The 19,421-nt window shown below is 36.5% G+C and overlaps 2 protein-coding genes across 6 annotated transcripts; both read right to left on the bottom strand.

Annotated features, from left to right (window-relative positions):
- Positions 1-225: 225 nt before the first annotated feature.
- On the bottom strand, positions 226-7,127 carry slc38a7 (solute carrier family 38 member 7). Of its 4 annotated transcripts, none has more exons than XM_079604729.1 (13): positions 6,750-7,127; positions 5,041-5,474; positions 4,875-4,928; positions 3,532-3,676; positions 3,305-3,449; positions 3,007-3,105; positions 2,860-2,917; positions 2,101-2,215; positions 1,848-1,995; positions 1,560-1,759; positions 1,416-1,467; positions 614-735; positions 226-501 (listed from the first exon to the last, which is right to left on the bottom strand). In XM_079604729.1, exons 2-12 carry the CDS (start codon positions 5,302-5,304, stop codon positions 627-629), a joined length of 1,389 nt encoding a protein of 462 aa, XP_079460855.1. In that variant the 5' UTR covers positions 5,305-5,474; positions 6,750-7,127; the 3' UTR covers positions 226-501; positions 614-626. The 4 variants fall into 4 exon arrangements, with proteins under 4 accessions (XP_079460855.1, XP_079460856.1, XP_079460853.1 ...); XM_079604730.1 differs by having other exon boundaries at positions 226-735; positions 5,041-5,337; positions 5,432-5,474; positions 6,750-6,956; XM_079604727.1 differs by having other exon boundaries at positions 226-735.
- A 457-nt stretch (positions 7,128-7,584) lies between these two features.
- On the bottom strand, positions 7,585-18,635 carry got2b (glutamic-oxaloacetic transaminase 2b, mitochondrial). Of its 2 annotated transcripts, XR_013795633.1 has the most exons (11): positions 18,440-18,635; positions 16,487-16,643; positions 15,954-16,082; positions 15,765-15,824; positions 13,719-13,880; positions 12,646-12,750; positions 12,315-12,465; positions 9,210-9,375; positions 8,978-9,128; positions 8,373-8,886; positions 7,585-7,703 (listed from the first exon to the last, which is right to left on the bottom strand). XR_013795633.1 is itself a non-coding variant. In XM_079595173.1 (10 exons), the coding sequence occupies exons 1-10, from the start codon at positions 18,520-18,522 to the stop codon at positions 8,764-8,766; spliced, it is 1,287 nt and encodes a 428-aa protein (XP_079451299.1). In that variant the 5' UTR covers positions 18,523-18,635; the 3' UTR covers positions 8,127-8,763. The 2 variants fall into 2 exon arrangements, 1 of the variants encoding a protein (XP_079451299.1); XM_079595173.1 differs by lacking the exon at positions 7,585-7,703 and having other exon boundaries at positions 8,127-8,886.
- Positions 18,636-19,421: the final 786 nt, after the last annotated feature.

The raw sequence follows: 19,421 nt of genomic DNA, 5'->3' as shown, positions 1-19,421 counted from the left end.
CATCTTAAATTGTCCCTTTCAGTCTAAAGCGGTGTATATATACACGACACACAGACACGCACCATTAGTCTTCCCAGATCTTTTGGAACTACAGAATTACATGTTTGGAAGTGCAAGTCATCAAGAAAAACAAAGTTTGCAATAAGATTTTAAGGGTAAACATTATGAACACTGACCATATTTGCAATGTCAAGTATATAAGGCCATCATAAAATCAGTTTCTTAAAAAAAAAATATATAAAAAAAATTAAAAAGAAGGGAAAGGGGACAAATTTACATTTCAAAAGAAATAGATTATATTTGGAAGATCTAACTTAAGAGCATTTAACACAATGTCTACATTCATTCAGAATAGAGAAGTATAGCATCCTTTCCAGGGAGTCCTCCATTCACAAACAGCCAGAGCAGAGAGGTTGATGTTGCATGCTGGTGGTTCATCCACTACATCAAGAGGTACAGGTTTCTGCGGGACTGCATGCTTTGCAATATGAGCACAGTCCCCTGAAGACGTAATAGAGGTCAGTGGTAGACATGATTTTTGGACAGTCTTCATTCCCATGTTTTAACTATCTATATTGGTTCATAGCCCAAAATTGGTGAGGTCACAACAAACCCATTCCCCCTCCCTATGGGCTGTTGATGATATCTTTGTAGATAGCATTCGTGGTGGTCTGGCCGAAGATGAACGCGCCAATTGTAACCATGATGACTCCATAGGCCACCATTGCATTCCAACTACAGAGAAATAATTTGGTTGTCAGTTTTATCATTTAATACACACATCTTTAGGCATTGCTGAATATTGGTTACAGGGTTAGTTCACCCAAATATGAAAATACTCATTTACTCACCCTCATGTTGTTCCAAAACCCATAAGACTTTTGTTCATATTTGAAACAGAAATGAAGATTTTTTTTTTATATATATATAACCAGAGATTTCTGTTCCTCCATTGAAAGTTCACTCCGCAAAAAAGAGATTGTAAAACCAATCCATATAAATCGAGCAGTTTAATCAAAGTCTTCCTAAAAGACATGATCGCTTTATATGATGAACGCATTTAATTTAGGCTTTTATTCATTGATCAAAGTACAAAGAGCCCATTAAATATGGTAAACAGAATCGATTGAATCAAAGGTCAATCAAACAAGTAGGGAATTATGTTTGTTTACCATATTTGATGTGCTCTATATGTGTGCTTGTAGTTCATATGGATTACTTTTACAAACTTCAAACTTTTGGTGAAATGGTCCTTCATCTGAGGTACAGAAGTCTCTCAGGTTTCATTAAACATATCTTCTTTTCTATTTCATAGATGAAAAAAAGTCTTATGGGTTTGGAACAACATGAGGGTGAGTAAGTAATGACAGAATTTTTGAGTGAACTAACCCTTTAATAAATAATAAATATGTTACCTGGCTGATCTGAAATCATGCTCTGAAAGCTTTGCCTGAATCAAACACAACCCTATATAGACAAACATTAGAAGAATGAATAAGATGAAAAAAAAGATAAGATACAAGCAAACGAACAGTCTGAGATCATTCTAATTTTAATACCTGGAAAAACAAAAATGAAGCACGCGGCCAAACCACCAATTAGTGAAATGACTCGTCCAATATCAGGAATGAAGAGAGCGAGAATCAGTGTGAGACAAAACCAGACGAGTGTCTGCACTATCCTCCGTCTCTGTTCCTTAGCCACATCTGTCTCCACCTCCTCTCCTTTAAAACGCAACCACAAACCTTCCAGCACTGCCCTAAAGCACAAACAAATACACATATGCTTTTAGACCGACTATGCATTCTTCATCGACACAAATCTATAGACCAAGAAAAGCCTGTTACCTTCCACAAAAGTGCAGAATTGGATATGAGGTAACAACACAGATGATGATGAAGGCTCGCGCAATGGCCACCGCAACATCATTAGATGGATATGACATTAACACATCCTGGCTCACGCTTGAGCCGAATGACAGGAAGCCACAGACGCCTGTGGAGAAGAACAAGCCCAAAGCTTATATAACCAGCTCATATTACATCTCTTGATCAGCCTGTTTTATCATTAGAATATTTTGGCAAATTCAAGCTCACACACCCGTGCCTGTATACACAAAGAGGCAGATGATCATGCTGACTGTAACAACTGCCCACCAAGGCCGGATTTCTGGCTTCTTCATGCTGGTGAAAACAGGAACGCTGCTGACATGACACTGGGAAAAAGAGTGTGAGGACAATGATGATTTGCTAGATTTCAAAAGTAGAATGAATTCAGACATTAATTCATTGGCTGAGACAGATACACTACCATTTAAAGTTTGGGGTCTGTATCTTTTGAAATAAACTAATACTTTTATACTGCAAAGATGCAATTAAATTTATCAAATGTGACAAATTAGACACATTACAAGATTTCTATTTCAGATAAATAGTTATTTTTAGGTTTCTATTCTTCAAAGAATCCTTTAAAAAAATGCATCACAGTTTTCACAAAAGTATTAAGCAGCACAACTTAAAAAAAAGTGTTTCTTGAGCAGCAAATCATCATATTAGAATGATTTCTGAGGGATCATGTGACTCTGAAGACTGGAGTAATGATGCTGAAAATTCAGCTTTGCATCACAGGAATAAATTAAATAAAATGAATGAAATAATTACCTGTTTTCTAATTGAATACAATTAAAAATGTTATTTAAATTGTTATAATATTTAATAATATTACTGGTTTTACTATATTTTGATCAAATAAATACAGCCTTGGTTAACGAGACTTCATAATTAAAAAAAAAAAAAAACAACTTCAAATTTGGGAAAGGTCAAAAAAAGAAAGAAAAAGAAGTAAAATCTACTTACACACCTGGAAACCAAAGCAGATTGTAGGCAAGGCATTAAACACATCGGTCCAGGATGCAGGGCTGAAAGACGCAAACATCAGATTATAATAGTGATCACAATTTACTCAGTATTATTTCTCTCAAATAACTATATAAAATGTACTTCTGACCTGATTGGGATGATTCCTGGAGAAACTTCTTTGTCGGGCCAGATGTATTTGATGATCACTATGATTGTCACATACCAGGTGCCGATAACACTCAGGGTGCTACAAATTAACCAGTACAAATATGCATGTATGATTTAACAAGCAAAAACAGAGGAACAGTGTTGGGGAAAGTTACTGGTAATGCGTTACCCCCAGCACTGATAAAATAATCAAGTGGAATTGTGTTTACAGAAAAACATTTGCACTCATCACAGCTGTGATATAAAACTACAGTTAACACGAAAAAAGATGTTTCTACCTGGCATACTTCTGGAAGCCAATCTCTTTGGGTATGGACAGAGGCAGAATGATCAGCACGGAGGTCAAAGTGATAGTGAACTTACGATCTGTGTACCAGTGCGAAATAATCGTCGTTTCTGAGTCATGATTTATAGCACCAATCACTGTAGCAAGAAAGACAGAACAACATCAGACAACTCTAGTCAGACTATTTTGACATATCTTTGTATATGTGAATATACTTACACTTGTCCAACTGATCTCCAATAATAATAAGGAAGGCTATGCAGGTGCCAAAGGTGTAAACAGCGATGGCCAGCTCACATATGACACCGAGAACCTTCCCACACACAGCACGAATCACCTCCTGATACGTTGTTTCATTGCTCACCTACAAAAAAAAAAAAGGTGTTGGGCGTAAACTAGTGGATCTCAGCCTTAGTAATTATGAGGTATCCTATGAACCCTTTTCATACACTGTGAAGGCACGTTTTTACGGTCATCAGCATCGTAAATCCTGCAAAGTTTATATATATATATATATATATATATATATATATATATATTATTTTATTTTTTTATGCATTCAATTCAATTCACCTTTATTTGTATTGCGCTTTTCAAAATACACAATTTCAAAGCAGCTTCACAGAAAATGTGAGAGTCCACATTACAATTTAATGTGTACATTTATAATACTGTACTTTTTATTGTATTACTACCTTTGCCTTAAATTACAAAAAACTAGTAAATGCTGCTGTGGGAGTGTTTCTAATACAGCGGCTATGGGAGTGGCTGTAAAAATTACATCTTTCTGTCTTCTGACTGCTGTTATCAATCGCTCTCTGTTTTTTTCCCCCTCTTTTTAAAAGTTGTGAAAACACTATTGTAGAGTTTTTCTTTTGCTATTTGAGCTAATGGGAACAATATAAATAAATAAATAAATAATTTAAAAAATATATATATATATATTTTTTTTAATGTAGTCTCTCATTCACCGCTATAAAAGTTAATCCAACGACTTCCGCTTCTGAAAAACCCGAAAATGTGAAAACGGTCAATTGTGAAGTTAATATTCAAAAGTTTTTATGAAACTAAATATATACACAACCGATCAAAAGTTTGGGGTTGGTAAGATTTTTTAAGGTTTTATTTACATGGAATCTCGTATGCTCACCAAGGGTGTATTTATTTATTTAATCAAAAATACAGTAAAAACAGTCACATTAATAAAAAATATTTTCTATTTTAATACATTTTAAAATTTAATTTATTCCTGTGATGACAAAGCTGAATTTTCAGCATCATTACTCCAGTCTTCAGCGTCACAGAAATCTTTCTAATATGCTGATCTGCTGCTCAAGAAACATTTCTTATTATTATCAAAGTTGAAAACAGTGCTTAATAGTTTTGTGGAAACCATGATAAACTTTTTAGGATTCTTTCATGAATAGAAAGCTTAAAAGAAAGGCATTTATTTGAAATAGAAATTTACTGTTAAATTTACTTTTAATCAATTTAATGCATCCTTGCTGAATAAAAGTATTAATATCTTTCAAATAAATCTGATAATACAGATATATGCTTACCTGAGAACAATAAGCCAAGATCACCAGCCCAGTGATGATGAAGACCATCATGCACTGCAAAAGAATAAGGCCAACTTTGAATTTCACAACATTAAACTTCAAAGGACTCTGTCTTTAATTGAACACTTTTTGGTTTTATTTACAACAGCCCATAAGTCTCGCTCACCATTTGAAGGGTCACTCCAGCTGTGACGCCACCAGCCATGTTGAAAGCAGCAGGAAAATTGAGAAGTCCGGCTCCCAGAGCAGCGTTCACCACAATAAAAACAGCCCCCAATGTAGATGTCCCTCCCCTTCTGTTGTCTGATTGGTTGGGCAGTTGGATGGAGTCCACGCTGGGACTTTGCAGAAGCCACGCCCTTTCACCAGCATCCTCACTGTAGCCCCAATCGCCCACTTCACTGTTAACCGCCCGGTCTGCCCTCGACATGACGCTTGCTTTTCTCACACACCCTCAGATAAACTTACAGGGACACCATAGGGTAAAAGTAGAGGTAAACACACTTGTGCTGTCAGTCAGAACCGCCACCATTGAGGGGGGAAAGGTGCAAACACACCTCCACACAGTTACGGAGAGTCGTGTTCGGTGTTCAATGTCATCTGTGAACAAAGAGGGGAACATATCACATGGTAGTTTTCACAAATTGACTAAAACGGTTTATGAGCATCATAAAATTACATTGTGTGGTTTGCACTTTTATGTCTGGGAGTCACAGGACATAATTGTATTTCTCAGCTGATCAGACAGTAAAAGTCTAATATCTTAGTAGTAAGTACAGTTTCAAATAACTGTTTTATTTTCTGTGATGGCCATGCTGATTTTCAGTCTTGAGTGTCACATGATCCATCAGAAATCATTCTAGTATGCTGATTTGCTGCTCAATACACATTTCTTATTATCAGTTGAAAGTTGTGCTGCTTAGTTTTGTGGAAACTGTGAAATTGTTTTGATGAATAGAAACCACATGTTTTATTTTAAATATAAATATTTTGTTGCATTATACTTTTGACTTCTGAGCAATTTAACGTATCCCCGCTCAATAAAAGTATTAATTTCTTTCTTGACTACTGAGCAATTTAACGTATCCCCGCTCAATAAAAGTATTCATTTCTTTCTAGTCTTTTTGAATGGTAGTGTTTACTTTTGACTTGTCTGACAGATATTTTTGCTTACTTGAGAACACTACGTCAAGATCACAGTTCACATGGTAGTTTTGAATGATGACACAGAGATTGCACTTTAGGACAAGTCTGGGAGTCACGGGACATAATTATATTTCTCAGCTGAACAAGCAGAAATCTCAGACACGCGATGAGGAAATGAAATATGCTGTGCACAAGAGAGAATAAATAAAGCACTGTCTGAACCTGATCTTTAAAGCAGCTTGATTAAAAGCTGACCAATACAATATAGCATATCGATTTGGGATTATTTTATTAAATGCCTGAACTAACGTTAACTTAGATGTCCGAGGACAGTGGTGTGGTGGTAACGTTAGTTAATGACGGTGTCGTTTGAGATTATAGCAGTTAACGTAACTTACATCCATAGAATAAGTTATGGTTAACGTTACATCACCACACACTGACCGACCAGGCGCTACCATGCTCACTGACAATAAGATTAAATCAAAACATTAGGCCAAGTCAAGGCAACTGACACTGATCAAACACTAAATTACTCCTAGTAGGCACGATTTCAATCGTACAGAAAATTAACTCTACATTCACAACTCTTAGGAGAGTAAAAACACAAATCAGAAAGGCACACAACATGCCATGACACCCGGACACTTACGTGACTCACATAGCACTGCATTTGTTTAGCTAATAAACTGTCCAGGTATGAAGGATATACAAAAGCAGATGTCCCACCTCAAGCGTATGTTCTTCGCTAATCCCGCACCGTGATGAAGAGCATAGATGAGATGTTTTCCAGAGAGAAACTGAAATAAAGATGAGGCTGCTGCCTCCACTGAAATTGGTTCATCGATTAGCTGCTGACACAGACATGGTCACATGACAATATAACTAGTGATGGGCGATCTTCATGAAGCTTCGAAGTCTTTACGAATCTTTTGTTTCGAATCAGTGATTCGGAGCGTGAAGAAACTCCCAAAGTCACGAGGTTTCTCTTACGTCATAATTGTTCAACGCTGGGGGTGGTGGATGTTTGTTGCATTTACCATAGACGGCATTTACACTGCTCTGACTAGCAGGCGTCACCGTGTTGCGTTTCGAACGGTTCAAAACAGTGAATCATTTTGCGAAGCAGTTGGTTCAATTGAATCGAAGCTTTGGAAAGCTTCGTTTCTCCCATCACTACATTCAGCTCATTATGGGTAATGTAGTCGATTCGATTCCATTGTTTTCACTGATTCATTAACCCTATCAAACTTTATTTTAAAAACAAAGCTGTTTTATGATGAAGAGATCTACTTTCCGCCTCCGCCTTCACTACAGTGAATCTGCTTTGGAACAAGAATCTGTGATGTTTTTTGTTTTTTTAACAGTCTATGTTATAAGGTGACTTGATTTAATATTGATCATGAATCTGCCCCCACCATTTTGGGGAATACTTTTCTTCTTTTTATAGTAAGATGTTTTATTTAAAGATTATTTTCTGACAAACGTATTTATCTACCAGCAGTTGTTAAAGATAAAAAGGTTGCTTTGTGTTAAAAAGAAACCACCACACACTAATATCTTTGACATATTTCTTTATAAGTGTAATTCATAAATTGAATTATGCAATTACATTTATTTTTCTTAGAAACAAAAGGTAAATTTGAACAGATTAGTGATTCAACTCATTTTTCTACACTGATACTGATCAGATTGATATACAGGCTTTTCTGTCTATATGTGGTAAACAGTGTGTGTGTTCTGTCCCCAACAATGAAAATCACAGAGAAAATTAAATGGACACAATACCCTTTATTATTGTTCATTTTACTTCACGCACTCTGGTGGATGTTTGTTGCATTTACCCTTTATATACTGTCTATGCATTTACCATAGACGGAATTTACACTGCTCTGACCTCTTATACGGTCTATGGCAGGAGTCACCGTGTTGCGTTTCGAACGCTTCAAAACAATGAATCATTTTGCGAAGCAGTTGGTTCAATTGAATCGAAGCTTTGGAAAGCTTCGTTTCTCCAATCACTACATTCAGCTCATTATGGGTAATGTAGTCGACTCGATTCCATTGTTTTCACTGATTCATTAACCCTATCAAACTTTATTTTAAAAACAAAGCTGTTTTATGATAAAGAGATCTACTTTCCACCTCCTTCACTACAGTGAATCTGCAATGTTTTTTTAAAAAACAGTCTGTTATAAGGTGACTTGATAATTTTCTGACAAACTTATTTATCTACCAGCAGTTGTTAAAGATAAAAAGGTTGCTTTGTTAAAAAGAAACCACACACACTAATATATTAGACAGATTTCTGTATAACTTAAGTGTAATTCATAAATTGAATTATACAATTACACTGATCAGATTGATATACAGGCTTTTCTGTCTAATATGTGGTAAACAGTGTGTGTGCTTGGTTCTGTCCCCAACAATGAAAATCACAGAGAAAAATAAATGGACACAATACCCTTTATTATTGTTCATTTTACTTCACTCACACAATAAATAAAGTTGATAAAGATGAAAAATGTTCTCAAATGTGCTCAGTTACAGAGCCACAAGATAACCAGTGAGATGACTTAAAGGTTACCATTAGACACCCTGATAACATGTTCAGGATCCATGTTGACCTAGAAAAACAGCCAAATGAAGTGAAGCCGAGATCTTAAGTCCAAAGAGGAATAGTGGGGTGGACTAACAGAAACAGGACCAGTATACAAGTCTCCTGTATCAGCATCATTTTGGTCTACTTGGTGACCTGGTGAATGGCATGTGCCAGGTATCCCACATTTCCAGAGGTCACACCGGCAACGCTGATACGGCCATCTTTAGTCATGTAAACAGAGAACTCCTTTGTCAGACGTTCCACCTGAAACCATACATATTCTCCTACTATTAGAGCTTGTACCAATATACAACATTTAGTTATACTAGTTTTTGAGTTATGTAAAGGGCTGTACCTGATCAGGTTTGAGTCCAGTGAAGCAGAACATGCCGATTTGTTCAGTCACGTGTTGCCAGTTGTGAGTGGATCCCTCATTCTTCAGATTAGTCACCAGCATTTCTCTCATTTTAATAATACGGTCTGCCATTCCCTTCACCTCCTCCAGCCTACAGAAATACACATTCATGTAAAAAAAAAATAAAAAAAAAATTATGAACCTCTATGTAGGGTGTGCAAGCATTTCTCACCATGTAGAACGCAGCTCTGGTGTTGTGAGGATCGTGGAAGCGATGCGTGCTCCATTCATGGGTGGGTTGGAGTAAATGGGGCGAATCAGGATCTTTAGCTGAGACTCCACCCTTTTAGCCTCCTCAGCATCTGCGCACACCACTGTAAACCCTCCAACACGCTCACCTACAATACAGTTGTACAATTATGATTGTGTACGGCCAACTGTTAGATAGTCTTAAATGTCAGGGCTCCAGACTAACTTTTTTCCCTAGGAGCACAGTGGCCCCTAACTGAAAATTTTAGAAGCACAACCAGGAAATTTAGGAGCACACACCATAAATCAACATACTTACCAAATATTCACATTTCTACTAATTTCCAGTGTATTACTAATAAATACTTTGATAATAGATGCAGAAATTACAATGCCTTTGCGCTCTGATTTAACGTTACAGCCTCTTGTCTTCTAAAAGCAACCGGCAGTTGATTTATATATTCAATTTAATGAATCAATCAATATTACTATTGATTAGCATTACCAAACATGGACGTTTTATTATTATTTTATTTTAATACTGTGAAGCTGCTTTGATACAATCTGTATTGTGAAAAGCGCTATACAAATATTCTTGACTTGACTTGACTTATTAACACCGCATACTCTATGCTTGAGGATAAGATTGTTATTAAATAGAGTATTGTGTTTAAACTGTGAAGTGCCTGCACTGTCGGCAAACTTTGTGTTCCCCGCAGTTATGGGGTAGAGACTGCAACATTCGCAGTTCATGGAATTAGTCTCCTTACAGTACTACCTCAACCAGCTGAATTCTCGCAGCCAGTCTTCCCAAAAATGGTGGGTTCGGCCTTTTTCGCCACTAAAACCTCTCACTCTGAATCATCATCCGACTGTGACACTGTGCTAGGGCTGCAACATTTCAAATAGCTCACAGTTCAGTTTGTATCACGGTTTTAGGTTCACGGTTTCGGTATGATTCGGTATGTGTTATGTTCAGCGGAAAAAAAGACTACTGTCAAAAAAATTAGGGGACATAATCTAACCACAAGCAAAAGCACAAATAAATACAATAGAGCAAAGATAGCCTAGCCTACTAATAAAATAAACTATGCTTTTCAGGTAGGTCTAACATTAGCTTTCAGGTACAGAAATTGAATAAAATAATCAAATGTAAAATAACATTGCATATTTGACTGTATAAATTAAAGATGAATCCTTATTAAAGTTACAAAAGCTATTTAATTCAGAGCTGATTCAGTAGGCCTACTACACCGATACTGTGAGTGTCTTTCTTCATACATGTTCACTTATTAACAGATAGGCTACCATGTCTGCTAAGATAGGCCTACTCATCAAGACGGACATGTTGACATACTTTGTGTGAATTTGTCCATTCAAGAGCAAGACTTGAAAGATAACTTGAAAGATAATATTTGCGCGCTGTCCGAGATGAGTAACCTACGCATACACACAGACGCGCGCGCGCACACACACTCCACACACACGCGCGCACAAATCTAGACGTGAGTTCTTTTTCGCGTCTTGCTCTTGAATGTTTGCATTGGCAAAATAAATGAGTTTAGTTTAAACACCGATGGTAACATCTGCAGTTCAGGTCTCGCCTGCGCTCGTGCGCTATCAACTCCCGGGTGATGACGGCGTAAATGACAGGTCATGTTCGAGCATTTTTGGCACTCACATTGAACAATGCACAAAGAGTAATCGTTTTCTTCACGTTTCTTTATTATTATCGCTGTTGTAATGTTTTATTTGAGAAGCCAGCAAGGGGATTTAACTGGCATACTAGCCGCAGGTCGGAAGAACGAGTCAATAGTTCGCTTGCTCGTTGCTCAGACGCACATAGCAGGTTGTGATATTTGTCTCCGTCTCCTTCCTACAGACGTTTAAACACGCGCTCGATTATCTCTAGGACCCTCCCCCTCCACACATTAGCCACTTACAGTGGCCATTCCCTATTCTCCTCGCACTGCCACACATTCCGGATTCATTGATAAGCCCCTTCCACGTTTAACGTGTAAAAGAAAAAAGAAAAAAAAAGGGACAAATTTACTGGTCGCACATGTGCGACTGGATGTAAAATTCAGTCGCACACTCTCAAATTTTGGTCGCAAAATGTGACCATTTGGTCGCAGTCTGGAGCCCTGAATGTATCCTTAAATGTACAACTATCTTAACTGCACTACTGTTCAAAAGTTTGGGGTCAGTAGGTTTTATTTTATTTTCTTGCTTTTATTCAGCAAGGATCAAATTTGATCAAAAGTGACAGTGAAAGAAAATTATAAATGCTACAAAAGCTTTCCATTTCAAATAAATGCTGTTCTTTTTAACTCTCTACTAAAATAATTAGGGTTAATATACTAATCATATTTTTGATCAAATAAATGCAGGCTTGGTGAGCATAAAATAATTATTTAAAATATAAGGAAATCAAATAAAAACAATAAAACATTACAGACCCCCAAAAATGTAGTGCATTTAATTTTTTAATTTTTTTATTGCTTTTAGTTTATTGGCTCATTTTCTTAGGATATTCTCCTACTCTTCATTTGGCATGTTGTTTAAGTTTTCTGGCCTAAATGGTCCTAGCCTGTTCTGATAGCAGAAAAGAAAAAAAATCTGTGTCTGGCTAGAAAAATATAATATGCTCACTTCTGGTGTGCATTTAAGGGACACACTGTATCTTTGATATTTATTAGAATCATGTTATGTTAATAATTCAGTGTCCAGTACGTGGGTAGTTTTATTTAAATACATTTTTGACTTTGAAAAATCTTTAATGTTCTCATTTTTAATGACTTAACATGATTACATAAATGTATGCCTCAGCAAAGGACCAACAATTTAGATTAAAGAGGGTAGTAGTCAGTAGTTCATAGGTCCGATGACCATATACTACATGCATACTAGATTTGTGAAAAATAAATGAAAATGCATTTCTTGCAATTTACATGCATACATCAAGATCCAATCTGTGTAATATATATATATATATATATATATATATATATATATATATATATATATATAGGTGGGGTAAAATAAAATGTTTACGGTGTATGCAGCCTCTGACACACAATACACTCACCATAGAGACCCATGTTCTTAGCAAATGACTGAGACAAGAGGACATTGTGGCCCTGCTCAATAAAATATCTCACAGCCCAGGCATCTCGATTAATATCTCCACTAGCAAAGCCCTGGTAAGCCATGTCAAAGAACACCAGAAGTTTCCTCTTCTGCAGAGAGAGAGAGCGGACAAGACAGTGAAGCAATGTCAGGACAACAGTCTGGAGTGTCTTTTCAGTTCTTACAGAATATTTTTTTTTTTTTGCTGTGCTTTTTAAGTCATGCCTCTGTAAAGTGAAAAAGAAGGTAAGGAGGATACACACAAAAACACCACACATGCACACGCGCACCTTAATGACGGCCGATAGCTCCTTCCACTGCTCTGGTCGGGGGTCGACACCAGTGGGGTTATGAGCACAAGCATGGAGCATGATTACACTGTGCTCTGGAATTTGCTGTAGGTAGAGAAAAATTACTAACATTCAGTGTGTCTTAAAGAGATTCATAGTTTAGTCACATAATCATGTCAGTAGGGACTTGAACCAAAATTATGTGAAAAATAGAGCCAGAAAGGACAACATTTTCTCCCTAAATATATATACACTACTGTTCAGAGGTTGTGTCAGAAATATTTTTTCATGTATAAAAGCTGCAAACAAAAAGTTTCTTACACTCACCAAGTCTGCATTTATTTGATTAAATACATTTAATTTTTATAAAACAATTTTTTAATTTTACATATAAAATTTTATTTGATTGCAAAACTGAATTTTCAGGATCATTACTCCAGTTTCACATGATCCTTCAGAAATCATTCTAATATGCTGATTTGGTGCAAGTAACATTTCTTATCACATTTGAAAACAGTTGTGCTGCTTAATTCATAGTTTTCACATAACGTCACACCTTTATAAGACAACAAAACAAGGCTTTCCTCCATTGCTTGCCAATTATTTTTTTACCAGGTTTGAGCTAAGTATTACTATCACTAGGAAGACAGTGATATTAAAAGACCAAATTCAATATACACCTCTTTGATGATGCATACTACATACAGGCAAGCAGATGAATCCAGAATATAAAAGCAACACACAGTTTCTCGATATAATGTTTTTTTTAAATGGAAAAACACTTAAAGAATACACAGTGTGATGTGTTCATATTCTGGGCATATCAATAGTGTATAGTGAATTTGATCCTTTAATATCACTGTTTTAGTACATCAAGGCACTTTAGGTGTTTTTCATGTGAAGCGTTTTAGAATGTCCCGCTGTTTTTAGTGATTGAAAATATTGCAGCAGGTGCTCAACTTGTCCTTACTGAAAAGAAAAACCCCTTACGGAGCCAAAACTTTTGAAGAGTAGTATTCTAATTATAGGCTCATAAGGCTATGGGGAAAGTGTGCTGTGTAGTAGTGGCTCACCGAGATGTCATCAAGTGCTCCAGTAAAGTCAAAGCCGCAGGTAGCAGAATCATAGTAACGGTACGCTTTCAGCTGCATTCCACCGTCACGGAAAATAGGGGTGTGGTTTCCCCAGGATGGCTTCGGCAAGTATACATCCTTTGCTGCTAAGTGGAAACGTGACTAATGGACAAAAGAAAAGAAAGAGGTGCGAGACATTATGAACCAATTTTTCTTTTGACAAGAGCTCTATTTATGTTTGCTTCTAAGATACATAATTCTATTCTTGCCATCTGGGGTCCATTCTTCGTAACTCACTTAATACATCTGATTTGACAGATCTTCTAATTTTGAAATCTGCTCTCTGGCTAATCTGGTTCTTCAAACGGATTTGATTAAAATATCTGGATTTAGTTCTTGAGTTCATTTGAAAGGGCAGATATTGATCAGCAATTGGCTGGTGGCAAGACAGCAAGGTAAATAACATCATATAATTTTTTTTTTTAAAAGAACATCAAACACCTGATGAAAAACTTGACAAATATCTGGACCTTTATAAGGAAACAGTCGAGCAAACAAAACGACATAAAAGTTATAATAGATTAATGAAATGTGTACTGTTTGTTACATGATTCCCAGTTATTTCCATTATTTCATGATTTCTAGAGGGCTATTTGTACAGGCGTTACATGTTTATTTCAATGTTGTAATTAGCAGTTCCTTTAAATTTACCTTTGAAGCAGATTTTTATTTGAAAGCATTAATTAAAGTTTGACAGCACAGCAAACAGCATTTTTTACAAAGTTATCTGCATCTCCTGCGCTGCATCAAGCCACCCCATCATAGCTGTTCAAATTAATGCACGGCATAGACTAACTGTGCATCATGTGTGTAAGACTCTTAAATAAAATTATTAGGTATTTATTCCCTCACAAATAAATCACCAATTTAGTAAAACTGTCTATATTGTGCCAGACTACGCAACATTATAATATTACTTTCATTTAAATTTCATTTTTAAATTATTATTATATTAAATTATTATTGTTCCTGGTTCAATAAGGTACTCTTTAAAGGGTTAGTTCACCCAAAAATTAAAACTATCCCACAATTTACTCACCCTCAACAAAGTCTGTATATGACTTTCTTCTTTAAGACGAATACAATCGGAGTTCTATTTTTTTTTTTTTAAGTCCTGTTCCACACAGCTCCAGGGGGTTAATAAAGCAAGGCCTTCTGAAGCGAAGCGTTTTAGGTTTTCGTTTTTCTGACACGACGCATGACAAACACGGAAGCGCAGAGGATAGAGCAAAACAAAACACCAGTCAAACTATAAGAGTAAAATGAGACATTTTATGAAATAAGAATTTGTTTGAACAGCGCAAGGCGTCTACTCTCACCTAAGCTTACGCTACTCCTACGTCATGCGTCGGGTCAGAGGTCACTCTCCCGCCGTAAATAGACTTGTGTACGGCCGCTGCCGGAAGCCATTGATTATAGTTTATATAGTTGTATGGATATTTTTCTTACAAAAGCACATCGCTTTGCTTTAGAAGGCCTTTATTAACGTGGAATACTTTTATGATGGATTGATGCGCTTCTTTTGAGCATCAAAATCTCAGTTACTATATTCACTCCTATTATAAAACTTCGAAGAGCCAGGCTATTTTTAAATATAACTCCAAATGTGTTTGACTGAAAGAAGAAAGTCATATACACCTAGGATGGCTTAAGGTTGAGTAAATTATGGCATAATTTAAATTTTTGGGTGAGTATCACCTATGCTTAAAAGGATGCAATCTAATCCGGTTTACTTGAAATAAGCCGGCTCCAGAGCAGGTTTGAGCTCACAGACCTGTTACTATGACAGCAACTCTGGGATGAGCTTCGAAGAACCTAACAATCCTGGATTACATCAAATCGTCAACAGTAAAATTCAGATAACAGAGTAATCCACGTACGAAGAACAGGCCCCTGGCCTTGATGCCAATTGCCAATAAAATCTCATTCTCATTAACATTAACATGGATGCGCAAAACTTTTTGGCTGAAGGAATTAATTACACACCAGGAAGTTTGCTCCAATCCTTAGAGAACCAGTGCCTGAGATCGTCTGGACAGTGATGCTCTAATAGGGGGGAAAACAGATGAAGTGTTTTGCTAAATAAGCATTAACATGTTAGATAATAAATTATCCAGGATGTAAAAGTAAAAACAAGAATGAAAGACACTGGGCACTAGAGGCATACTCACTCACCCTCTTGCTTTTGAGAACCTCACTGTCCGCCCCCAGGGCAAGCTCAGCACAAGCCTTACTAAAATCCCCCAGACCCCCAATGGGCAGATATTCTTTATCCAGCATCTTAGAGGCAATCAGAGCCTCTGCCTAAACAAAACAAACAAATGCTTAATTTATTTATTAAGAATTACTCATTAAATCAATCAAATATTTCATTACTGTTACATAGCTAAGGGCCATGAATGTAATTGAAGGATACTGCTTAACCAGAGACAGCCTCTCAAATCACTGAGTTCAGGGTGACTTTGCAGAAATACAGAAAACCAAATGCACATGTTAACACACACACACACACCACCCCCTACATTTTGCCAATACTGTTGGAGCACACTGACACAAATGCAAAAACATCTGCACCCTTGAAACCTATTGGTCCATCTACTAGCCACCTGAAACTTTAATAAACCATTTAACTCTGAATCAAAGATAACACCAGGTTTAAACTCCCCCCACATGCTCAGGCATAGGTACATACAGAAAAAGGTACATACCTTGCGGACACAGTTGAGAACATATGGCTTGCCATTGTCGTCCCTGTATGCCCCCACACCGAGGTTCATTTTCTTAGAGTTTGAGTCCCGTTTGAAGGCTTCTGTCACCCCCAGGATGGGATCAGGTGGTCCCATCTGCACCTCAGTCCACCATGAGCTAAAATAAAACATAGCAAAGCATACAAAAAAAAAATCTGAGGTGTTTTTAACCAAAAATAACAACTACCGTATTCGGCCTCGCCTGTGGTGATCAAAATACATGTCGATAATATACTATTTACCCAGCTCAACTACTGTAAATCTGAAACAATACACAAACTTGTATTTAATGTTTCAAACAAACATGCAGATTTATCACATACTTTATAGGCTATTTTTTAAACATTGTTTGCACTGCTTATTATTGTTCTTTGTAGTTATTTTACACTTTAATCGGTTTGAAATATTTGTTTATTTTTATAATTGCTTTTGTGTATTGTTTTATTGTTTTTAAATTTGGAATTCAGAGATTTCTGTTATTTGATCTTTGTTCAGAGATCTTTTTGTTGTTGTAATTAAAACTAAGGAGGACAACAATTAAGTTTTGTAAATTAATTCAATACCATGATGATAATACCGTATACCAAGATAAAGCTTCAGCAAATATCATAATACAATCAAATCCCTAAAATGGGACAATAACCACAACGGAAACGGCAAATTACCCCCCTCCAAAAATCTTACATGCCTTTAATGCTATTTACTTCATGATAGCATCAGTAAGCTCTGCTATATCTTTTAAGTGCATTTAAGGTCATGCACAGTCCCAAGGAGTCAAAGGTCAGTCATGGAGTCAAGTTTCAAAAACTCCTACTACATAGATAGTGTGTCAAAGGGGTTATTTAGTCTATGTGTGTGTTTTTATACAACACTATAACTTGGAATCTGACATTACTAGGAAGCTTGGTTGCTGCATTAATTTCAGACTTTAAAAGATAATACAAAATTGTACAAAAGCTCAATTTATACTGGCCAATGAGAAATGTAATATCAGTGTCAAAAATGGCAGTAGGCCTTATTACTCTACAACCCTTTATTAACTATCAAATACGTGGACATGAGGCCGTTGCTGTGGCATAGTGGCGGCTGCGTCTCTTTAAGAAAAACTTAATATTGTACCAAATAAGAGTTATTGATCTTCGTTGATCATCAGCTCTACTTTGCCCTCCAAGTGCAAAAGGACACCGACTACCATGATTTCTTGACGGAAGAACCCGGAAACAACACGGCCAATCAGAAAGCTAAACCTGGTTGTTCCACCCAATGAGCGCACAGGAAACCTGTACGTACGGTCTCCTGGTGAGATCAAAAACAGTTATGCACGCTATCGCGCTCAAGAAGGCGAGAGTCATGTATACAGCACACAATATTTAAAAACGATTGACCCCCATCCATAAGCACAGTATTACGTGACGGAAAGCTCTTACCAAAAATGTATGTAGAATAAGGAAAACAATGTTGAATGTCTTGCCTTTTTCGAGATGAAGGTCAGAGGGATGCTGACTGATTATTTTAGTAAACATGGTAGAGATGCGTGTTTTTTGTGTTAAATCTGATCCATTAGCAGCTAGAAATTTGGCTTGAAGATGATAATATAAAGCAGTCTACAATACAGATATCTGGCAACATCCACATGGTCTAATATCGTGAGCTGCAGCTCATCATTCCACTGCATCAACTCCATGTGAACGGATGCGACTGCATGTACGCGCGTGACCATGAGCACAAATCTGATGGCGTGAGTTATGAGAATCAAATTGATCCATTAGTATTATTTAATAGCATTATTGAAAACCCCATTTTCCATCCTGCATGTATTAAACTTCAACTTAAAGTAATTCAGTGCAATTCATTCTCAAAATGTAACAGTTATGTCACAGTCACATAATAAGATATTATTTTAAGGTTCCTTACCTGGCTCGAATGGGTAGGGCAGCCAAAGACGGCGTCAAACTCCCAACAGAGGATATGAGCTTGTTCGTTTTGAGGAGAGCCATTGCTTTGCTGCTGCTGTGTGAAGCACTGGGAACGGGCACGCGGTTGTCGGCGTGCAAGAGTGCGCGCTCATAAAGGAAAGTGCCATGAGAGTGCCGCGCGACAGCTCCATCTAGCGGTGGATGATGAATACCGAATGATTGATTAGATTGTAATGGTGTATTCATCATCCACCGCTAGATGTCATTAGACATAATCATTAGAACCCAAGCTTTCAAATGGCTGTCACATCGGACAATTTTCTTACAGAATTACATGAATCAGATCTAAATGTTGTTTATTATTTTTAAGTTGATCATGAGCACAATAAAGTAGGCTAGTTAGTTAATCTCAATATTACAAGCAAAACAGTTGGATAGAACATCAAATGTAGCCTATTAAAAATAGGACACAAAAGGAACAAAAAATGTATAGTGTATAGTGTATAGTGCACAACACCAAGATCAGGCCCTAACGGAGCATGCATCACAATCATATTGAGCATTTTGACAGCTATTGGATATGTTCCTTTTTCTACGTGGTATTGTGGTTGTTTTACATTGAATAACTATGACTTTTAAATAAAAACATCTCAACCAAGTTTTGTCTCCGGGGAATAAAACAGAAAATTTTAATTGGTTTGAGTAGGACAAACATTAAAAATCCCTTCATAAATGTATCCATTTCATTTAAATTTGTTCAAATTAAGTTGTTTAATCACTTATTACAACTTCATATGTCATGTTTTCAAAACTACAATTCAAGACTAAAGTAAAAATTTTAAGGCAGCGTGAACATTTACATGCTGAAACATTTTTTTTATGGTGTAGATACAGCTAAAAATAAGTGTAATTACATGCAGATATATTTTTTTTACTATTATATGTAAAAACATATAGGCCTATACAGAAATAAAAATCTG

This window comes from Phoxinus phoxinus, assembly GCF_949152265.1.
Source record: "Phoxinus phoxinus genome assembly, chromosome: 2".
NCBI lineage: Eukaryota > Metazoa > Chordata > Actinopteri > Cypriniformes > Leuciscidae > Phoxinus > Phoxinus phoxinus.
This window is presented reverse-complemented; position numbering and strand designations above follow the sequence as displayed.

Excerpts from the sequence above, each read along its gene's own strand:
- slc38a7 (XM_079604727.1), bottom strand. The coding sequence starts at position 5,304 with ATGTCGAGGGCAGACCGGGCGGTTAACAGTGAAGTGGGCGATTGGGGC. Across the intron at positions 3,106-3,304 it reads GGCTTCCAGAAGTATGCCAG|CACCCTGAGTGTTATCGGCA; the intron begins GTAGAAACATCT and ends GTTAATTTGTAG. Across the intron at positions 1,760-1,847 it reads ATTCTGCACTTTTGTGGAAG|GGCAGTGCTGGAAGGTTTGT; the intron begins GTAACAGGCTTT and ends TTTGTGCTTTAG.
- got2b (XM_079595173.1), bottom strand. The coding sequence starts at position 18,522 with ATGGCTCTCCTCAAAACGAACAAGCTCATATCCTCTGTTGGGAGTTTG. Across the intron at positions 15,825-15,953 it reads AGGTTCTCAAAAGCAAGAGG|AGCATCACTGTCCAGACGAT; the intron begins GTGAGTGAGTAT and ends CCCCCCTATTAG. Across the intron at positions 13,881-15,764 it reads GGATTGGAGCAAACTTCCTG|TCACGTTTCCACTTAGCAGC; the intron begins GTGTGTAATTAA and ends TTTGTCCATTAG.